This window comes from Haliotis rufescens, unplaced genomic scaffold (genome assembly GCF_023055435.1).
Source record: "Haliotis rufescens isolate VD_foot unplaced genomic scaffold, xgHalRufe1.0.p SCAF_128, whole genome shotgun sequence".
NCBI lineage: Eukaryota > Metazoa > Mollusca > Gastropoda > Lepetellida > Haliotidae > Haliotis > Haliotis rufescens.
In genome coordinates this window covers 388,086-411,499 of record NW_025963811.1, presented here as the reverse complement: position 1 = coordinate 411,499, position 23,414 = coordinate 388,086, and the positions used below count along the sequence as shown (strand labels likewise).

Below are 23,414 nucleotides of genomic sequence, written 5' to 3'. Positions count from 1 at the left end.
AAACTTTGGCTCATAACGTACAATCCCGAAAAGACTTAATCTGTTCTATTCTCTCTCAAAGACAACATTGGAGGTCTACAACTATATTTTAACGGAAATGACATCAGCTCTGTAAACTGTCATAAGCACTTGGGTGTTATACTTGGAGCCAGTGGCAAATGGTCTTACATAGATACCATAATAAAAACAACTTCCAAGATGATTTACTCAATGAGAAAACTCAAACATCTACTTCACAGAAGGACTATTAGCAATATATATAAAATGTTCATAAGACCACACTTTGATGTGAGGTTTGGGATGGTTGCACCGAAGGACAAAGTGAGAAATTAGAACAATTACAATTAGAAGCTGCACGCATTGTAACTGGTCTACCTAAATATGCCCCCAGGCATTCATTATATAACGAAACCGATTGGGAACCCTTAGTTGAGCGTAAAAAGAAACGTAAACTTTGTCTTTTCTTCAAAATTAATCATAATATGGCCCCTTCCGTTGCTACAAAAAAACTCATACAGTCTCAGAAAACATCAGTGTTGCTCTCACAAGACTAAGACATTCGCGTGAATCCTTTCACCCATTGACTATCCGATTGTGGAACTCTATTCCGATATCAGATCGAACTTCTACGATTTCTTGTTTTACAAATTCTTTACAAAAGCACCACCCCACGTTACCTTAGCATATGGAAATAGAAAATATAATATCTTACACACAAAACTGAGATACACGTCAGTTGAATTATGATTTATATAGAATTGGTATAAAACATCACCCGAACTGTACATGTTCAAATACAGGTGAAAATGCATATCATTATCTCATGGAATGTACATTGTTTAGTCAACAGCGTGAAATTATGTTTAACAGCCTTTAAAATATTGATCATAACATACCTGTTGATGTACACTTACTGATATACGGCAATGCAGATCACGTTGTTACAGAAAATGAAGCTATATTTAAGGCAGTACAACATTATAATTGTACAACTAAAAGATTTGTGTAAAGAACTGTTCATTCAACAATGCATGTCTCCCCTTCAAACTCTCTCTCTCTCTCTCTCTCTCTCTCTCTCTCTCTCTCTCTCTCTCTCTCCATTTTATGTCTCCTCTATAGTGATGTATGCATATATATTGATTTTGAAAATGTGAAATTTTGTAAATACCAGGGAGAGGGCAATCTAAGTATGAAAAAGGTGTCCTCCAATCCCGTTCACTCCTTGTGAATAAATATGTTTAAATCAAATCACATAAACATAAATATTTTTTTATAAATGATAAATTTATCTATCAACGGTGACGAATGGATTTCGTTAATCATACAACAAAAGAATACTGTGTGTACTGGAACCCGATTTGAATTTTGCTTTTCATTATGTACAATGAACACACGTGGAAATGGCTGAAAATCTCTTTGTGATGATCACGTGGTATCTGTGGCGATCACATGACACAGCTGATATTACATAAAATCCTGTTGAGTTTGCCATGGATAGAGTCTTTACTATCGCTCTGATCACGGCAACACGACGTCGAACTGGTCACGCCACCACGTCACGGTGTTCGTCACGCCATCACGTCACTGTGTTCGTCACGCCACCACGTCATGGTGACGTCACATGCATCCCATCCAACTGTTCAGATCATTTTTCCAAGCGCAATTGCTGCAGCGCTAAACGTCGATATCTCGCACAGACAATGATGACGTCACATCTTGGTTATGACGTCAGAGGTGAAAGTATCACATATCACAGATTTTGGCGACCTGGCGTAAGATTTGCAATAAAACTAAGGCCTCGATTGACATCGCATAGTTCATTTACGTGTTTCGCCTCACTAGACCAATGTGGACAGGTCCGCGAGGGGTTAAGAATGGCCTCAGGGCTGTTTGCAATGGAACCTGAAACAGACGACAAAGATTCATATTTTTTGCGCAAAATGTTTAACAAATAATACACACTTAAGGTCAACCGTAATCTTTATGTGTTTCTCATTCCAACCTCAACCTGCAAGAGAGCGGATGCGCGAAAATTATCAATACAAAAAGAAAAGAAAACAGTGTTTTTCACTAATTGTGTAACTTTTACGAAATTGTAAAATTTAGAACACTTGGTCTGTAAATAGATTTCAGACGTAGATCGAGTTGGGAAACACAGAAACCCATACGGACAACCTGATAGATGGATACAGCCTATTCTATCGCATACAGAGTGAGTGAGTTAAAGCTGAGTTAAATCTGGATATCAATATGTAATAAAGGTGTGTCTTAAGAATGAGTGAGTGAGTGAGTGAGTTATGTTTAACGCCGCTTTTAACAGTATTCCAGTTATATCACGGCGTGTCAGCTTAATGTGGGAGGAAAGCCCAAAGTGATGCAGGTCTCAGACTTTTTCCACTTCGGTGAAACCCACGAGCACGGGTATGGTGCTGACAAACCTAGAAACATAATCGGAGCGGGATTCGAACCCACAATCATAGGTTTCTACCAAAGAATCCGGTGATGTATCAAGAATACATCTAATAGCAAATACACTTCCGGTTTGTCATTCGTATTTCAAAAAGCACATCATATACTGTTGGAAATAAACAAAGCAACAACTGTGAAAGGAGTGAGTGAGTGAGTCGAGTTTTAACGCCTCTTTGAACGGTCAGTATTCCAGTTATATCACAGCGTGTCAGCTTAATAATAGAGGAAAGGCCGAAGCGATGCAGGTCTAAGACGATTAACACTTCGGTGAAACCCACGAGCAGGGGTATGGTGCTGACAAACTTAGAAACATAATCTGGGTGAGCCGGGATTCGAACCCACGACCCCAGGTTTCTGCAGGGCCCAAGGGACGCAACTCTATGAAAGGAAACTTGAAACACCATTAATATCAAATAGAGCGACACCATCGCATGATAACAACTTGTTCATGTGAAAACATGTTAGATAATGCAAACGTTTTCAGAGCCATTTGAACTTGGTTCTGTCTGTAGCTAACTGAATAGTAAAACATCATGAAATACATTTAAGGATTGCGCTTCGAAGCAAAGATAATGTCCAACGTTTTATTTTGCAAAGTGTCTGATCTTATATAAAAAATAAAAATCAGAAGATGTCAGTGTCGCGTTAATGGCCCAAGACTAATATATCCAGCAGACAAAATGAACTACGCACACTACAACAAAGGAATCTTTAGACGCGTTATTTCACGTCAAGCCCTGTGCGCTCTTGACGTCAAGGCAGTGATATGTGAAGGTGAAGGACGCGATGTAGTACAATGCAAAAGCGCAATAACCCTGTGACGCGTCTAGAAAAGCCGAGGATAATTGTCCTGTTAATACCGTCTGACTCGCATAATCAACGAAGCTTGGGCTATTAATGTTTTTGTGTGACCTACTTTAATGCCGTGTTCTAAAGTTATGTCTTTTTATGTTCCCAGCGTGCAAGCCTAGCGAAGATGTACTTTAGCAATGTGAATGTTGATGTAATGGTTTGAAAATGATGGTGTGTTCATGAAGTGTGGCACAGTGGTATCAAGGATGTCCTTGACGTCATATAGCCCGAATTAGGGAATGAGTTGGGTTGTTCGCTGTCGTTACCATTATTCTGGTAACAGTGAACCGATGAGTATAGTTTTACGCCGCCTTTAGCAATATTCCAGCAACATCCAGCGGGAGGACACCAGATATAGGTTTCACACATCGTATCCACGTGGGAAATCGAACTGGTCCTTCCCGTGACGAGCGAACGCTTTCACCACTAGGCTACCCCACCGCCCCGTTATCTGAACAGCAATGTTAAAGTCCTTCACCTTGTCAAAGAACATCTTCCCGAGGCAAAAGAGTTAACTGACTTTAAAAGTCCAGTTTCCACCCTTGCCGAACTAGGCTGGAATTCATGGGCTCGATCGTAGCGCCACCAGTGGCTATTACGAGTTATGTGCTTTCTATGCCTCTCCTATTGACCAATCAGATTCAACCTGTCGTATCACTTGCATTTGCTTCAAACAAAACGGTGGCGCCCAGTCAAGACGATCTGATCGATAATCAAGACAAAACGAGTCTTACATCGCGAATTGCATCAAATCACGTGAGCACCTTGATTAAAAACATGAAAAGATATAGAAAATATCTGTTGACAACGAGTTAGCGGTGCACATGCTTTGCAAATCCTGCAGTCGACCGAAATCTGCATGACACTTTACGAACCGGATTTCGATTTCGGTGTGCGAATTTGATTGGACTATGCATAGACTCGTTAGTCCAGCCAAAATGTAACTCCATAATACCACCCTAGTTCGGCAAGGGTGGAAACTGGACTTTTATAGTCAGTTAACTTCCCTTACCTCGGGGAGATGTCAAAGAAGGAATACAGTCATTTAAGACTCGCATCTGGACCTCTTTTGTCAACATATTCGTGTGGTGTCAATCAACCATTGAGTTTTTGTTTATCTGCATGTAAAACATTATGGAAGGGAGAGTGAATATGGTTTTACGCCGCCTTATCAATATTCCAGCAAGATCAAGGTGTTGGGAACCAGACATTTGGCTTCACACATTGTACACAGTGGAAAATCGAACTAGGTCCTTCGCGTGACCAGCTTACACCACTAAGCTATACACACCCCATAATACAAGAACTAATAACGTCTAACGAGGAGCAACAGATTCCGAAATCGATTGTTATAGTTATTTTTTTCACAAGTAATATTTTCTTAACCAATACGTTGTGAAACCCTGTTCACATGAACGAATCATTGTAACGCAGTAAAGTCCGTGATATTGAGAGGATGGGGAACGTCTCAAGGATTAATGTGTTCTGGATTGACGAGGTCTCACTCTATACAGGTGTCCCGCTTCGGTACATCTCAGTATTACCAACGTCAGTTAACGTCCTCGTTACGTTGACAAACTCCTGGATAGGATCAACATAGGATGTATCATCTATGACCAATCTCCTCGTGTACTTCTTTATAGTTTGAAACTTGGTTGTCCTACTGAACGCGACCGCGTAACAGATGGTATGTGTTTTTGTCATTATGTCATGCGCAACTAGGTTTATCTTTTTGTGGGACACAGGTGGACCAGCTGTCTGAAACGCCGCAATTCGCTGTGCAGAGATGCGTCCAATTGACACGCCAGAAACCTGATTGTGGGTTCAAATCCCGGCTCATAACGATTATGTTTCTATGCTTGTCAGCACCATACCCGTGCTTGTGGGTTTCACTAAAGTGATAAACGTCTGAGGCCTACATTACTTCGGGATTTCCACCCACATTAAGCTTATAGAATGTAAATACTCTGGACTGATTCCGAGCGTGGACGGGTTGTGTACAGAGGGCGATAACTCACCTGTGTTTTGGATGATGATGTGAGGATATAATGACGTAGTATCTGGACAAGTGCAACTTTTATTAGAACGAGGCCGAACTTGAAGCCTACGCACATGCGAGGCCCGTGACCGTAGGGGAGATAACTGTAGTAAGGTCTCTTCTCCTTGTTCTCCTTGCTGAATCTTTCTGGGATAAATCTGTCTGGTTCGGGGAATAGCGTCTCATCAGTGTACATGCTCATCGCCATCACTCTGACTTTCATCCCTTTCCGGAAAGGAATCCCGTCGATTTCACAGTCTTCATTGCATGTCCGTGCAACGCTGAAGGGAGAAAAACAATATATTGTACGCACTTAAACGAGGTGAGATGAAATGGGGTTTCAGTGAGTATGTTTTTCCACCGCCCTTAGCAATATTCTTGCAATATCACGGCGGGCACACCAGAAATTGACTTTATGCATTGTACCCATGTGGGAATCGAACCCGGGTCTTCGGCGTGACGAGAGAACGCGTAACCACTAGGCTACCCCACAGCCCCAAATGGGGTTTAAAGTCGCGTTCAAGAGGTGAGGTGAGGTGAAATGGGGTTTAACGTCGCGTCCAAGATTAATGCACTTATATAGCGACGTGCATGTACGTGTGTGTGTTTGTGTGGCTGCTTGGACTAGCCCGGACTGATGCCGATTTATAGTGCTAGCACACTGAGATACCATGCCCCAGTTTAACATGAATACCCCTCTCAGACACAGTATACTGACTCCGGGCCGACCAGTCCTTGTTTTAGCCCCTTAATGCCGAGCACCAGACAGGGTAACAACAAGTACCATCTTTTAACGTCTTTTGGTATGACGCGGCTGGGGATCGAACCCCGGACCTTTCGCTCTCCGGGCGGACGCTCTACCATTAGACCACGGAGGCGGTCCACGTTAAAGAGTTCAGCGAAGTGCATACAAGTGTATATGACTGCTGGTACTAGTCCGGACTCGTGGTGGTTTCATAATGCTAGGTCATTGAAATACATACGGCGGTTTAACATGGATACCAAATTCAGTGCAGGGATTCCGAGCCGACCAGTCCTGGTTTTATCGCCTTAATTTCAGGCTGGGTAACAACAAGTACCATCTTTGAAGTATTTTGGCATGAAGCGACAGACGCCCTATCCACAGTAACAAGGTGGAGATTCGAACCTAGGACTTCGGCGTGATTAGCAAACTCCGGGTATATAGAACTGGCTTTCAGCAACCCATGCTTGTCTTAAGGGGCGACTAACGGGATCGGATGGTCAGGCTGGCTAAGTATACAGGCTGCCGTCATATATATATTGTTGAGTGCGGCGTTAAACAACAAACAAACAAATAAAACCCCACAACCCTTTCTTAGAAGTATGAACTGTACATCGCGCGTAAACGTACATGTATTTGAAAAAAACCTTGCATTCATGTTTGCGTGTGTGTTAGTCCTGCACCATGACCGTGGAATATATTTATTTTATGAAAAAAAAAATCTAGAAATGCATACAAAAGCAAGTCTAGCCAGCTCAAGCTAGCTCTATTCCACATCAGCATGGCGAATTTTTTTTATAAGGATATTGTGTAATATAAGATTTAAGAGACTAAATGTTAGTCTACGTGTGTGTGTGTGCGTATACAATGAACACAATCAAGGTACCTACCCAGGAATCACGGGGAACACTCGACTGGTTTCCTCTATGACCATATCCAGATATTCCATCTGCGAAAGCGTCTCGTAGTCGATTGACTGAAATCAACAATGAGTAAAGGTACCATCCTCGCAAGCCAGGGGTATTATTGCTGCTGGGGCTCTTAATTGTATACAAGTCAATTATGTTCATTTGACCTCATTGAAAATCAATGACCGCATCACTGCCACAAAATAGAATTTGGTCGCTGAAGTTGAAGCAATCGTATACGTGTTCTGACAGCTAAGATGTTACATTACCTCATTTTGTGAAAGTCTTTCATCTATTTCCTCGACCAACTTGCTCTGAGCGTCTGTGTTGGTAGCCAGGAGGTAGAGAGCAAACGACAGAATGGAATTTGTAGGACCAAGGCCGCCCCCAACAAGGCTGGTAGACTGACTAAGGACTTCTTCGTCCGATAGGTGGCGCTTTACCTCGTTGTTATCTTCGTCAATAGAAAGTGAGTACCCTTCTATGAGACGACGTAGGAGATTGGTTGATTTGTCTTCCGGGCAGTCCTCCATCTGTCAACATGACGCTGATTGGTCAAATGACCCGAGGCTAGATCTTTTTAATAATATTACGTCATAACCTACTCCAGGAGCTTCGATTTGCTTAAACATTATTTCAACACCCATTGTCCCATTACAACAACAGCATCGGATATTGAATTAACCTTGCATGTGTTTTTCTTGGTTCGCCGATCCCCAAACCTTTAAAATCCAACATTAAAAAAAATGAATGACAAGGGTTTTTTATACCGCCAAAGGTAAAGATCGTTTTGACAATATAAATAATCCACGCGTACGGATTTTTATATTACTGAAACAATTTGTTCCAGATAATTTGATGAATAATCATTTCGAGTCAACTGCGCTGTCAGATTTTATATACATAATATATCTACAGACACAAACCAAGACAAGGTTATTACTTTTATAACCTACCAATCAAAATCAAACTTACAGATAACTAAAAAACATATATCACAATGCATTTTGTTATTTTAAAAATTCCGACTTACCCAACACATTTTGTATTATCCAAATCCATAAACTAAAATAAAAGGCCGGCATTACACTTATTTGAAAGCTTCTTTCCAAATAGATAGACAATCGGCTGAAATAAGTACCTTTTGTTTTTCTTTCTCTATGAGTTTTCCCATATTCTTTAAGTGCAGTGCGTGGAGCTGACGATGTTCCGTGTCAAACAACTGCAGAAACGACGTGAGTGACGGGAACAACCCTGTAAGGAGAAGGGGCAAGTTAACATAATGTTCAAGTAAATGGCTCAAACATATAAGCACAATTTGTTCAAACATAATATACATGTATGTTGTGTCACGCCGCAGTCAGTGATCGTCCAGCTGTTAGTCGGACTGTTAATACGATAGGGTTGGGGCCAGGTAGACAAACTGTTGGTACCATGATCAATGACGGGTGCCATCAGGGTACACAATCAGCCATGACGTCACGTTTCACCACCCGATCCACTTCAGGCATAAGGGACGCAGGTGGCCCAGTCGTCCGTGTCGCCGAAATACAGAACAGAGTTGCGTCTCTTAGACACGCCTCAAACTTATGGCCGAGGTTTTTTTGGCAGAGGTTCCTTATGAATATGGAAAGGGGTTTGTCTTTTATTTTTTCGAATCCCGATTCGCCCCGATTATATTTCTAGGTCTGTCCGCATCATACCCTTGCTCGGTGGTTTTACCAAAGTGGTAAACGTCTGAGAACTGTATTACTTCGGGCTTTCTTTCCTCATTAAGCCAAAATATAACTGGAATACTGTTCATAGCAGCATTAAACTCAATTCACTCACTCACTTCAAGCATGTGGGAGTAAGAATGGTTTTACGCCGCTGTTAGCAGGTATTCCAGCAATATCGCGACCAGGGACACCAGAAATGGGCTTCACATTGTACCTTTGAGGGGAATCGAACGCGGACCTTTTGCGTGACGAGCGAACGCTTTAATTACTAGCCTACCCAACCGCTGCCTTAGGCATGGGATACAAGGGATCTATTCTACTCCGTCATGCCAACGGGGTCAAGGCCCCATTCCACGAAGCGATCTCAGCGCTACGATTGTTCTATGACAATGTATCGTATGGGAGTTTCATCGTTTAAGCGCTGAGGTCGCTTTCGGAACAGGACCCTGGTAACGTATGAGGTTTTACCTTGGACATTTAATGGATTGGGTGAAGAGAAGTGTTCTTTAAAATACAGTAAACTGCGGTTATAACGAACTCAAAGGGACCACTAATTTTAGTTCGTAATAACCGTAGTTCGTTATAAGCATATATGCAGCATATAAACAACAAATGGCCTGGACTAAAAACTAAGTTCGTTATATCGGTCAGTTTGTTATAAGCGTGTTCGTTATAAACGTAGTTTACTGTACATGAAGCTATGATCGTTATGATTTCTCCAAAACGTACGTGCAAAGCCCGCGAGTGGGTTCTCGGCGGCTCCTGATTTGTTGAATGCCAGCATGAATCTATAGAGAAGCTCCTGGTCGTTATTGAGGCTGTCACAGTTGTAGTCAAACGCTGCGTTGGCGAAAGCGTCGAGGGTGTATCGCTCCGTTAGACTGAAACAGAACGCATAGTCTGGGTAACGACATCGAGTGATGTACCCATGTGGAAATCCCACCTGGGCCTTCGGCGTGACGAGCGACCGCTCTAACCGCTGGGCTACCCCACCGCCCAATTCGTCACCACTCGCCCATTTCCGTAACCTGCAAGAAGACTCGTCCCCCTATCGATGAATGTTATGCGCAATAATACGACAAACCAATCAGAAAGCGCGTATGCATTCAAGTTCTTCGTCAAAGAATCCCTCAGAAATAATTATTGATTTTACACGTCTTGCATTTAAAAATATACCCACGACACAGTTAAATGTGTTCAATCATACTGTATTATTCCGCATGTCCAGATGTGTTTTAAATTGCATCTGAAATATATATGATATATGGGGAAATATATGTGAACCATTACGCAACGAGTTGACAATTGTTTTAGGTATGCCCGTTTGCGCTAAGACGGAACCCGGTCGCAATTCGGCTTGTCCCGGAATAACACGAGACGGTCACGAATGGCCACCGCCTAGCACGGTAATGGTGGTGAGGGACCACGAGAATATAATCACGACGAAATGGGATTCGAACCACTGTTTCTAGCACACCGAAGGGACGTGACTCTACACATGGAACTATCGGAGGGTGATGGGAGGTGGTCGATGTCAGGCTGACTCTATTCAATTACTCACTCGGCGATGTCCAAACTTTCCACGCCATCTTGAACTCCAGCTTCAAGTCGTTGTAGTAGTTTCCTTGATGTCCGGGTTACGCCGGGGACAATCTGTAAACAAACACCAACATTATACACCAAGTATCACGTGAGGTCCCGCCCGATATACTGACTGAACGGTGGGTGTTTTAGGGCTTTTCCCTATCACAGTTGACATTCCTCTTTGCTTGAGTGGGTGAGTATGTTTTTACGCCGTTTTTTATATATTCCAGCAATATCACGGCGGGGGACACCAGAAATGGGCCATTCGGGAATAGAACCCGGGTCTTTGGCGTGACGAGCGAACGCTTTAACCACTAGGCTACCCCACCGCCCTTCTTTGCTTGAAGCCCGTCTCTAGGCAGACGTAACACAGGTAGCCTAGTCATCTCAGGCGACGCAATTCGCGGGGTGCAGTTGTGTCCCTTCGGCGTGCCAGAGTTGCGTCCCTTCGGCGTACCAGAGTTGCGTCCCTTGGGCGTGCCAGAGTTGTGTCCCTTCGGCGTGCCAGAGTTGTGTCCCTTCGGCGTGCCAGAGTTGCGTCCCTTTGAGTGCCAGATCCTGCTGACCTGGCTTTTTTTATAAGTGTGCAATGGTGACAGTGTAACCATTTTTGTAACATCGGCGCATAAATTTTCACAGCGGCCGGGAAAATTTGGATAAGAATATTTTCTATTATTTGAATAGGGCGCACGGGTGGAACGATTCGCTTTGCAGAGTTGCGTCCCTTGGGCACGCCAGAAACCTATGAGTGTGGGTTCGAATCCCGGTTCGCCTCGATTATGTTTCTAGGTTTGTCAGCTCGTGGGTTTCACCGAAGTGGTAAACGTGAGACTGTATCACTTCGGGCTTTCCTCCCACATTAAGCTGACACGCCGCGATATAACTGGAATACTGTTAAAGGCGCCGTTAAACCCAACTCACACACTCACTCACTATCATTGGATTGAATGTTGGCAGAAAGTTCAGGGCGGGTTGGAGATGGGAAACACAGAAACAAACACGGACAAGCTATTCTACTTACCTCCTTCACAGATTTGGCATTGAACGCCTTGGCAACCACCATTCTCTGTCGTTTCCACAGTTCGCCATTAGCGTTTAGAATGCTCATGTCATCCAAGGAGTTTAGGAAAGGGGTGCACGGCTGTGACGAGAATACAACACGTGGTCACACACGAAGCAAAATACTCTTTTAGAAATGACTTAGTTGTATTTGGACGCTTATATTTCATTTGTGTTTTTCTGTTGGTTTCAGCTGAAATGTTTCAGCGCAAATCGGCTTGATTTTAGAAACCGACCCGTTTAATATTTTGGGATTTGGTTTGGTACGGGGTGGTTTGGGGTGGATTTCTGTCACTGCCACAAGGCAGCATATTTACTTTGGAAGGAGGAGATTTTAAGTTCTAGGGAACACCCACATGTTTCATTACATCTTTCAAATATCAAATGGTCGGTATATATGTATGTATATATATATATATATAGTTATATAGTTATATAGTTATAGTTATTATTATAATATTTATATATATTATATAGTTATATATAGTTATATATATATAGTTATACATAGGTATTTAGAGGGAAGACTTAAGTCGGTCATGTTTTATTCAAATAGAAATTTTCAGGTACGTACCGGCCTTTCGCTGAAGCAGGCGAATCTTCTGACCAGAATCTGTTGTGTCAGCCATGGATCAGAGATGACAATACTTGGGTGTAGGCCCTCGTAGAAACTGTCAGAGATAAATATACATCAACACACTCGCGGTTACAACAGTCGCGTCAATACGTACCGAATAACGAGAGAGTGATAACATAGTCCCTTTGACCAGAGAGCAAATGTTTAATGTTCAGATATATTCCATACGTCTTTCATCGGCCAGTAAAAAGTCAAATCTGGGCTACTGAAACCAGTGATTGATAGAATGAGCACCGACCGAGGCCACCTGGATCCGATGACGATCAGTAAAGTTATTTAGTTGTTTAGTTGTAAGTCAAAATTAAATGTGTCATTCATAACCGAATGGATTAAGCCGTATTTGTTGTTAGCTAATAAAACTCACCCAAAGACTTTTCCATACTGTCTGCTCCAGTCTTTAAACACGTCAAGTGGAAACTGAAATAGAAAGATTGACGCTGTACTGACGGGCGCGGTGGGGTAGCCTTGTGGTTAAAGCTTTCGCACGCCACGCCGAAGACCCGGCTCGATTCCTAATATGGGTACAATTTGCGAAGCTCATTTCTGGTGTCCCCCGCCGTGATATTGTTTGAACAGTGCTAAAAGCGGTGTAAAACCATACTCATTCATTCACTTACTCTTAAAACTAATGCAATTGATTTAATAAATACAGCATAAAAGACAATTTGTGTCTCACAAGACTCTTAATGACTGCTGTTATCTATCTATCGGTATCATTTCGTTTTCCACGGGGAACACGTGCAAATCGTGCACGTCCTACCGTCGCTAACGTGCCTGTCATGTCAATTTCTTAACGTTGTAAATGACATTGGTGATGCTTACGTGCTCTCGAAATACTTTATTATTTTGTTTCAGAGTAAATGTTACGTGCAGAAATATTGACCAAATGTTACATTACCCTTCTATCAACAAAAAGCAGTACCGAGTTCGAGTAATGAAGGTTTTCATGTATATGTTTCCTTGAAACATATTTGAAACAAAGTTAATAGTCTAAAAAATATTATGAGATCTGTCAACGAAAGCTTTGCCGAGTTTCGCTGTATGTTGTGATTTAAAAAGTTGAAACTTTCACAAATATATGACGACAGCCGTTTTCATCGACGTTCACGACAAACTGGCGAACCGTCCTATGTATTGACACCGGCGCTCAGTGTTATGCGGTCTCCGAAACTCGGTGACACAGAAACTAGGCTTTGCTCTATATTTGCATATAACTTAACATGACAAGCGTTGGCTTCAAAGTTAAACACAATAGCCTGCAGTGCCATCCACAACCAACACAACGCGGTCCCTGCACGGGCATGCGTGTAATACTAGATCACTCGCGGCTGTACAGTTAATATGCACGGTGGGGTGGGGGTGGGGGTGGGGGGTGGGGAGGGGTGGGGGGGGGCTTTGTGTGTGTGTGTGTGGGGGGGGGGGGGGGGGGGGGGGGGTGTGCCTGGAACATATGCCGCATCCCGCCACACCACACCTGATCCACCAGCATAACGTTTTTACAATTTTAAAATTTACTCTCTCTCTTAAATTCATTGAATAAACTTTTGAGTACATATACAGCAAACAGAGGTGAGGTGAGGTGAAATTGGCGTTTAAGTCCAAGATTATTGCACTTATATAGCGACGTGCATGTACGTGTGTGTGTTTGTGTGGCTGCTTGTACAAGTCCGGACTGATGCCGATTTATAGTGCTAGCTCACTGAGATACCATGCCGCAGTTTAACATGAATACCCCACTCAGACACAGTATAATTACTCCGAGCCGACCATTCCTTGTTTTAGCCCCTTAATGCCGAGCGCCAGACAGGGTAACAACAAGCACCATCTTTTAACGTCTTTTGGTATGACGCGGCCGGGGATGGAACCACGGACCATCCGCTCTCCGGGCGGACGCTCTACCACTAGACCACGGAGGCGATAATATCAAACAGAATTAAAACAACACTTAATACACTCTTGTACACGAAATCCAAACTGGCTTTATCCCTGGAAGATGTATGAGCGAAAACTTACGACTGCTATATGATATTTTGTTAGAGACAAAATTACAAAATAAGCCTGGTTTACTATTACTTATTGATTTTGAAAAAGCTTTTGATACTGTTTCAAAACAATTTACCATGTTGACACTGGAAACGTTTGGCTTTTAACCTAATATAAGAAAATGACTATACATACTGTATACTGAATTGAATAAAAAATATTTTTAAAAAAAGTTAGTTAAGAAAGTTTTTAAAAAAAATTAAAATATAATTTACTCCCTTGGTAATTATTTTCAACAAAATTACACAATTACATTAGGAAAATAGACAAATTGTTCACCCCCTTCTCATAAAAAAGCTACTATCCCCATCCGAACACATTGGTAGTTGGATGGCTTTTCGCATTATTCGGTCAAAAATATTTAATGTTTATTCCATAAAAGCGAAAGAAGGTCTCCACGTGTACACTAACATTGTTTTACAACATCGTCATTTCCCCAGAAATCTGTCAAGTTTATTTTGTTTCAAAATGAAGCGAAATTATTTCCTTGTTTGAGCTACCTCCTTGTTTGGCCCCGTTAAATGTGCTGACGCGGCAACATTTAACCCCAAAGCTTTTGACATGTTTACCTTGGATTTAAACTCGGCCACGTTACCAAAAAGAAGAGACGGTCTGGGTCCTGGGATGCCAAGCCTTTCAAAGACAGAATGGCACTGCTTCAGATACCTGAAATATAACACACTACAGTTACCAAAGTTACGCAATTTATTTTTTCGATAACATCCCATGCATAACCCCTTTACAATTGCAAATTGAAAACTGCCCCAATCATAGACCAAAGGTCAATAACTGAGGAAACATTCTTTCAAAATTACAAGTATAAGTTAAAAAAATTCAAACGAGGCCCAACTTTATTTATGAAGGGGTGGGATGGAGGGGTCGGATTTCCCGGATAGGGGTGGTTTCGGAGGGTAGGGGTGGGGTGAGAAGGGACAGTCCCGTTAACATGTGAATATTTAACAATAAGACGGAGTGATTTGGGGGATGAAGGTTTTTTTTCCGTTTAACCATCGCTGTCAGACAGGACACGAAACGCTAAATTCAAGGCAAACTTCACCTTTCAGCACCGAGAACAATCTAGTTGAAGATGTCTGAGTCAAATCGATCTTCGTAGCTATTTGCATTTTACTCCCAAATTCCCGTGGGCTCACAGACTCGGGGCACGATGTGGTTACAGCAAGCTTGTTAAGTGTGTGGCCCATACCGTACGATAATACTTCAAAACAATACGTGTCTATTATACCTTATGATTCTTCTTCTTAATAATACAAGTGTAATATACATAATGGTTATAGGTCTATCATACGTGTCTATTATACATTATGATTCTTCTTCTTAATAATACAAGTGTAATATACATAATGGTTATAGGTCTATCATACGTGTCTATTATACATTATGATTCTTCTTCTTAATAATACAAGTGTAATATACATAATTCTACCCCGGATCTCCACGGGACATAACCCTACAATGGGTACTGGAAATCTGTTTAGTTTTGAACCTAGGTAAAACATTCTACCACGAAAGCTGCAAAATGCGGCGTAAACAATATTCACTCACACACTAACTACGATGTTCCAGCAAATATGATTAACACATTTGATATTCGAACTTAAAGCGAAAGTCTGTTGGTTTGTGTTCGCTTTCGACGCCGAGGACCCGGGTTCGACCCCCATATGTAATGGTTAAACAAAATGGCTAGTCAATACCCGGAAGTAAGTGACGAACTGTTTTCCGTACAGTTATTTTGAGTTCCTGGTAACCGAATTATGCTCGAGTTTGACGCCCCTGTCTTATAACATCAACATGTAAATTGAATGATATGGTGGTACAGGATCCGCTGTGTCTCCTGGTCACTCGGTACACAAGCGAGGGCAGTGACCTACCCGGTCTATGCGTGTACCCTACACAGTGCATATAATCATGGCGCGATCCGTCACTCGGAGACAAATGTTGAGTCTTGTCTAGTGGCTATCGATCCCGAGGGTTTGATCAGATCAATTTGGATGCGTTGAACTCATTTATCAACTCCCGTCACCCCCGCCCATCATACCCACCTATAACGTTATAATGTCATGACATTATATACCAGATATGATTTCGAATTTAAAGGCTCAAGGAAAGGGTTTATGAAAGAGAAGTGCGGGCGAATTTAACGTAAATCGGATGATACGCGTGCAAAGCGATAATATCGCGTATTCACATACAAATATACCCTTACATTTTCAAGATGTAATATTTACAAAGGGGGTGAACTAGTGATATGATACATGAATAATTAATTACAGCTTTGGTTTGAATAAAGTAAACACTATGTTAACACATATGTTACAAGTTTATATGTTTACAATCAACTGACAGGTGAAGGCATAGTCACTCCAGTGATCCAGTGGACCGTGATATATATATGAATGAATGAATGAATGAATGAATGAATGAATGAATGAATGAATGAATGAACTTGTACTTGTCAACCATACTCTGTACATCACCTGCTTGATAACGGCGTTAGAACCTACACCAAAACGTCGCTCTTATTTTTTTATAAAGAAGTTGTTCATCCATATATCTTATCCTTACTTAGACCTCCAACTTCTAAACGCCTCTCAAAGAAACTAGCGGTATAGCGGACGAGTGAAATAGCGGACTAGTGTTCGAGAGATATAATATATTGGTCTAGTGATTTAATGGTCAAGCGTTATAGTTGTCTAGTGATATAAAGATCTAATGGTCTATTGATCGAGCGGCCTAGAGGTCTAGTGACATAGTGGTCGATTGACCTAGAGGTCTAGTGACATAGTGGTGGATTGACCTAGAGGTCTAGTGACATAGTGGTCGATTGACCTAGAGGTCTAGTGACATAGTGGTGGATTGACCTAGAGGTCTAGTGACATAGTGGTGGATTGACCTAGAGGTCTAGTGACATAGTGGTCGATTGACCTGGAGGTCTAGTGACATAGTGGTCGATTGACCTAGAGGTCTAGTGACATAGTGGTCGATTGACCTAGAGGTCTAGTGATCGACACTCACCGTCAAAACACACTTATTGCTGGAGAATATTGACCTTAAACTGTGAGTACCGCGGGCGGCCGACATGGACCGAGACCAGGTTAAACAGGGAGCGAGACGGTCGTAAGCCCCTGAGAGTTGACATAGCCCGGCAATTCAAACATCGCCTTCCTCACGAATATCGGTCACTAGAACGAGACACAAAAGTAGGCCTGTTCTGTCGTACTGGGCGACCGACCTTGGGTGTGGCAGTCGGATCAATAGTAGTAGTAGTAGTAGTAGTAGTAGTAGTAGTAGTAGAAGTAGCATGATATTATTATTATTATTATTATTATTATTATTATTATTATTATTATTGTCATTATTATATACAGATATTAAAATACATAAATGCAACAAAGAGGGTTTGGGTGATCCTGGCACAGTCATCAGCTCAGGGCCTTAATTATTAATATTAGGAGCTGATTTGTACGCGCCGCACTGCAAAACGACCAGTTTGATAAACTACACCACATCGCGTGTACCAAAAAATTAAACCATTTTGTAAAAATAACAATATCTGGAATTTGTGGTAGACCTTAGTTTAAGTTAAAGTTAAAGTGTTTCAACTAAACTAGCTAACTCGCAGTCCTAGAATGTTTAAACTTCTTTAGCAATTAAGGATGCGGGACGGAACACCTGGCAGCGGGCATAGCATCTCTTTATAGCATGCTTGAGTAGCAGTTATACCACTGGATTGAATTGTCGTGAAGGTAGATGACACAAGACAGCATACACCATGTTTGATTGTGGCTTTACAATTAACAAACCAGAAATGGTTACTCGATGGTGATGTATTTTATACGGGGATCACAGATGAGGTTCGGACGAAGTTTGTAGTGTTTCGGCGACTGTTTTCAGCCTAGTAATTTAATTTTTTTGTCAAATCCAATTTTTAAGTGTGTACTTTCTTTTGCCCGGCAATGTATAGAGTATCGTTTAAACCACCTTTTAAGTTCAGTTCAGTAAGCCTGGTTACGTAGCCGTCAGGTGATTAAATTATTTTTTAAATAATAAATTAATTTAATTAAAAATATTTAAAGTTCTTTAACACATGTTTACAGGTTGTATTGGTTAATAAATGCAAATTTCTATAATACAAAAAATACATATTGTATAATATACACATGTAGGTTATTTCTAGAGTGCATGACGCTGCAAATACAATGTCACGATATTTATGAGATCCATAGAGCATATTTCTATATGCCACTGCGTTAATTAAAGGACGGGAATTGCATGTCGTTGTCAGATCTTATTTTCATAACAACACGTGACATGAAATACGCAAGCCTTTGGGTATTAGATGAAATGATGAACTTGAATGTAAATCGTCCACAAATGTGTCCACTCATGTCATGTTTATAACTTGCGATATTAATTGCTGATAAAATACACAACTTTCATCTTGATATACGCAAATATGAAACAAATTCACATGAATATCACTATTTTTATAATTTAATAAAATTATTTGCAGGCCCATCACGGGATATAAAACTTTTAAATATAATCGACACAATCGAACAACATTTTTCCAATATATATACATATTTCTTTGATCAGTACCAACCAATTTTCACTGACCAAATGATTTTTAACGACGTCATGGCCAATCGCACATGTACATTCCTAAAAATACGCTATACATAGCAAATGCGGCAAGAACATTTTGAAAGGGCAATAAATAAATGAAAAGGAAAAAAAATCTTTAACTCACCGGTATAGCATAAACAGAGCGCAGACGAGTAGAACGAAGGTTACCATAGCGGTGTAAGTTGTATATATATTGCTCGGCAAGGTGATATCGAGTCGATTGCACTGTCACTCAGAAGGCTGTCATTCGATGTGCCGCATGTGTCACACTTCCTACAAGATTTATACACCAGCTCTGCTGGGGGTCCTCGCCGTGGACTGGCTATAGTCAGTTTCAGCAAAGTCCCGTGACCTCCGCTGTTCGACAATCACTAATTGCGCCGAGCTAAGAGCGGGGTATATGTGCGTCGTGCTAGTTAAAAGTACATTTGCGGGCGGGAATTGACCCTTGACTGACGTGGTGTCAGTTGGAACCTGATAACATTCCCAAAGTACATGTCCTTTCAAAGGAGCTGATGTGTGAATATTTGAAATGATGAAATGGCCTACTGGGATTAAAAGTACATTGTTTCTCAAAGAACATTAATGGATGTCAACTTCTTTATTATAAGGAGCAAACCGTTTCCGAGTAAATACTTACTCCTTCATCAGGTGAATAAATGCTATGAAGCAGAGAACATATATGTACCTGTAAGAACAACAAAAGTAATGAGATGACAAAGGTGGCCATGCTTGTCGTAATAGGCGACCATACTTGTCGTAAGAGGCGACTAACGGGATCGGCTGGTGAGGCTGGCTGACTTGTTTGATGCATGTCATTGATCCCAGTTGCGTGGATCGATGCTCATGATGTAAATCACTGGATTGTCTGGTCCAGACTCGATTATTTACAGACCGCCGCCGTAAAGCTGGAATATTGCTGAGTGCGGCGTAAACCAACAAACAAAAACATAGGAGGGAACACTACAAGGGAAGCCAACAGTTAATTGGCGCTGAAAGGCATTTCATTGTTTCTGTATCGAATCACTTATCAATTTAATATTTTCTATTTCAATTAATGAAAACATGAAACAAATAGTTGAAGATCGTTGTGATATATATTTATGTTATTAAATATATGACGATTCAATCAAAAAATTGATTTTTATCATTCCGCATATTTCCTTGATTAAATAATACAGGAAACCAAATTTGAGTAGAAAATGAATTAGTCATAATCAATGAAATTAGTAATAAGCTAAGAATAAATAAATATGTGAATCATCTGACCAACCGGAAAATACTTCCTCTCTGGCAACACTGAACATATCTGTCACCATACGTATGTGATTCTAAGTGCTCGCGGTTGTGATTATGATTGACTGTAAATAGTCATTGCTTTCATTTAAGTTCCCATTGACATACTTAAATGGAAATAGATTTATATTGGGGAGAAAGTGATGGGGTATGGGATATCATTACTGGTACTACAACAATAGAGAGAGGGGGGAGGGAAGGAGAGATAGAAACAGACATTGAGAAACACACAGAGAGAGGGGGAGGCAGCGATATACAGGGGGATGAAGAGAGAGAGAGGTTGACCGATAGACGGTGAGTGAGTGAGTATGGTTTTACGCCGCTTTTAAAATATTCCAGCAATATCACGACGGGGGACACCAGAAATGGGCTTCACACATTGTACCCATGGTGGGAATCGAGCCCGGGTCTTCGGCGTGGTGAGCGAACGCTTTAACCACGAGGCCACCCGATCGCCCCAACGATAGACAGAGAAACAGAAGGGGAGAAGGAGAGAAAGATGTACACAGGTAAATAAGGTGAGACAGATGGAGAGACAGTAACGCGAAACAGTTATAGATAGATGGGGTAACAGAGAGTGCGAGAGAGAGATAGATGAAGAGAAAGAGGAGAGAGAGAGACAGAGAGTGTCAGAGAGATGAGAGAGAGAGAGAGAGTGATATGGAACGATGGAGAGAGAAATAGTGAGTGAGTGAATTGGACGTTTATAACCACTTCGGTGAAACCCACGAGCACGTGTATGGTGCTGACAAACCTAGAAACATAATTGTGGCGAACCGGGATTCGAACCCACAATCATAGGTTTCTTGTGTGCCCAAGGGACACAACTCTGCACAGCGAATCGCGGCGCCTTAGAAGACTGGGCCACCCGTGCCCCCTGAGAGAGAAATAGATGGAGATACAGAGATAGATGAAAAGAGATAAACGAGAGAGACAGAGATGGCGAGATAGTCGGCAATACGGAATAGACTCGTCCAAGGGTACCGTTCTGTATTCTGGTTTTGGCTAGAGTACATACACGATCGTACCTGGGGTACACATGTGTACCATCCGTGCCGACAACAACCCCTTCAGCGGGAGAAGAGTGAAAGTATGTAATTTATTATGTACCTGCTAAGTATTTCATAATATTCATGCTCAACGGAAACCTTTATTTATTTTTTATAGTATCCCCCAAAATACGTAAAATTAAACTAAACATTAAGATGCCATAAAACTGTATTATATTTGCTGTTTACAAATCAAAGTTTTTTAAATTGTTTTAAAATGTTTAAAGCCAGCAATGCTACTCATTCTCAACATGCAAGGCACCATAGAGATGGACAGAGCGACCTTCCCTTCCCTCATCAGTTAACAGTAACCATATAGCTTACCATGGGAACAGGCTTGGCACCGATGGTTGGAGAATAGCAGGGGGCTGAGGGCAGTGAGTTGATGGCACAGACTGAATCGTATTACAACTGGACACACTTACTCCCCAAAGTAGAACATACACTGGGTCACCTACACCTATCTGTATCTGATTGGTTGGTTTGTTGTTTTTCGCCGCACTCAGCAACATTCCAGCTATATGACGGCGGTCTGTAAATAATCGAGTCTGGACCAGACAATCCAGTGATTGGTATCATGAGTATCGATCCACGCAATTGGGAGCGATGACATGCATCAGCCAAGTCAGCGAGCCTGACCACCCTATCCCGTTAGTCGCCTTTTACGGCAAGCATGGGTTGCTGAAGACCTATTCTACCCCGGATCTTCACTGAACCCGTACATGTTGGATACGCGTCCGCACCCGGGTTTTTTTTATCCAAGATTCTTTTGGTTGGACATGAAATGACCTGCGGATGGAATGGCCGCTGTTGTGACGTCACACTATTGTGAAGCCCGAGGAATTTCCTTTTCGCACGTCTGCAATATGTGCTACGAATGAATACGTGTGAGAAAAACTACGGATACGTGTAAACGTACATACGGATGCGTGTCAGGGATACGGAGGTGACAGAAAACGGCTGTGATCCCCCTTTAGACTCACGAAACTCACAGACTCCTCTTAACGACACTTGCTTTTACATGCTGAGGACGCACGTCATGTCAAACTGTACTATTCCCGTTCAACAATTTTCAAAACGTTAGACAAACACATTAAACCTACATGATTAACGATTATTGTTTTATTCAGTAGGTACTTGCCACACAATGCCGACAAAACGACCATTTCTTTAAGCTAATTCCTGTCCCAGCAACAGGTGTGGGCACCAATAGCTATCCAATGTTGTACTATTACCCATTTTCGATCTATAACTCGTATGATTAAGTATTTAAAAATCAATTTTATTGTAAATGTTGGCGATCTAAAAATATTCTACGGTTCAATTGAAAGCTTGAAATCCTTTTTTGAAACAGTATGTATGTTTCTATCTGTTCATTTTGAGATTCAAATAAAACTTTCTTTAATGTGTGGTGAGTGAGTTGGGTTTCACGCCGCCGCTGTGAACAGCATTCCAGTTAGGCGTGTCAGCTTCATGTGGGAGGAAAACCCGAAGTGATGCAGGTCTCAGACGTTTACCACTTCGGTGAAACCCACGAGCACGGGTATGGTGCTGACAAACCTAGAAACATAATCAGGGCGAACCGGGATTCGAACCCACAATCATCAGGAACTCTGCACAGCGAATTGTGGCACCTTAGACGACTGGGCCACCCGTGCCCCCTTTAATATATAGACTAACATCCACATGCATCTCCATTCTCAAACTGGTTAACTTAGTCTCGATGAAAGTAAGCATGTAAGTAAATAGTTACTTCCACACGATTTCTTCCATAGCGCTGCGGCACAAAATTACATTCGTTAGCCGTCGGTAAGGGTTCGAATCCCGCTCGCGGCAAACGTTTTTCGTTAAATTGTTCTTTCATCAAAGTCGACCCGTGAAGATCCGGTGTAGAATAGGTCTTCAGCAACCCATGCTTGTCGTAAAAGGCGATTATGCTTGAATTAAGAGGCGACCAACGGGATCGGGTGGTCAGGCTCACTGACTTGGTTGATGCATTTCACAGCATCCCAATTATGTGGATCGATGCTCATGATGTCAATCACTGGATTCTCTGTCCATACTCAATTATTTACAGACCAACGTCATAAACAGCAGGAATATTGTTGAATGCGGCTTTGACAACAAACAAACAAATACCATCAAAGTCATCGATACGAAAGCTCAGTCAATGCCAAGTAGTGTATAACTCAAAATTATGTTAGTTAATACCCGGTCAAAGTAAACAGCCATGGGTCTCGTTTCGTAATACTGCAGGAAAGTACAAACGTATTTCACAACATAACCTTGACCTTTCTTCCTTGTGATCGGGCGACCTCCGACATATGAATATATCAGCCTCATGTTTACACACCCCGGTTAACAGCCGACAT

At 41.7% G+C, this 23,414-nt stretch overlaps 1 protein-coding gene across 1 annotated transcript; it reads right to left on the bottom strand.

Annotated features, from left to right (window-relative positions):
- Window positions 1–294: 294 nt before the first annotated feature.
- On the bottom strand, window positions 295–18,954 carry LOC124124725 (cytochrome P450 3A9-like). The gene is made up of 12 exons (XM_046487964.2): window positions 18,822–18,954; window positions 14,620–14,716; window positions 12,372–12,424; window positions 11,945–12,041; window positions 11,333–11,452; window positions 10,289–10,380; window positions 9,457–9,608; window positions 8,151–8,263; window positions 7,279–7,542; window positions 6,992–7,077; window positions 5,340–5,640; window positions 295–1,902 (listed from the first exon to the last, which is right to left on the bottom strand). Exons 1-12 carry the CDS (start codon window positions 18,866–18,868, stop codon window positions 1,822–1,824), a joined length of 1,503 nt encoding a protein of 500 aa, XP_046343920.2. The 5' UTR covers window positions 18,869–18,954; the 3' UTR covers window positions 295–1,821.
- Window positions 18,955–23,414: the final 4,460 nt, after the last annotated feature.

Bases quoted from the DNA above. Each gene is read 5' to 3' on its own strand.
- LOC124124725 (XM_046487964.2), bottom strand. From the start codon at position 18,868: ATGGTAACCTTCGTTCTACTCGTCTGCGCTCTGTTTATGCTATACCG. The intron at 9,609-10,288 runs GTGAGTAATTGA...GTTCTGTTTCAG, and splicing joins GAAAGTTTGGACATCGCCGA to TCTAACGGAGCGATACACCC. The intron at 5,641-6,991 runs GTAGGTACCTTG...TTCTCCCTTCAG, and splicing joins GTGTTCCCCGTGATTCCTGG to CGTTGCACGGACATGCAATG.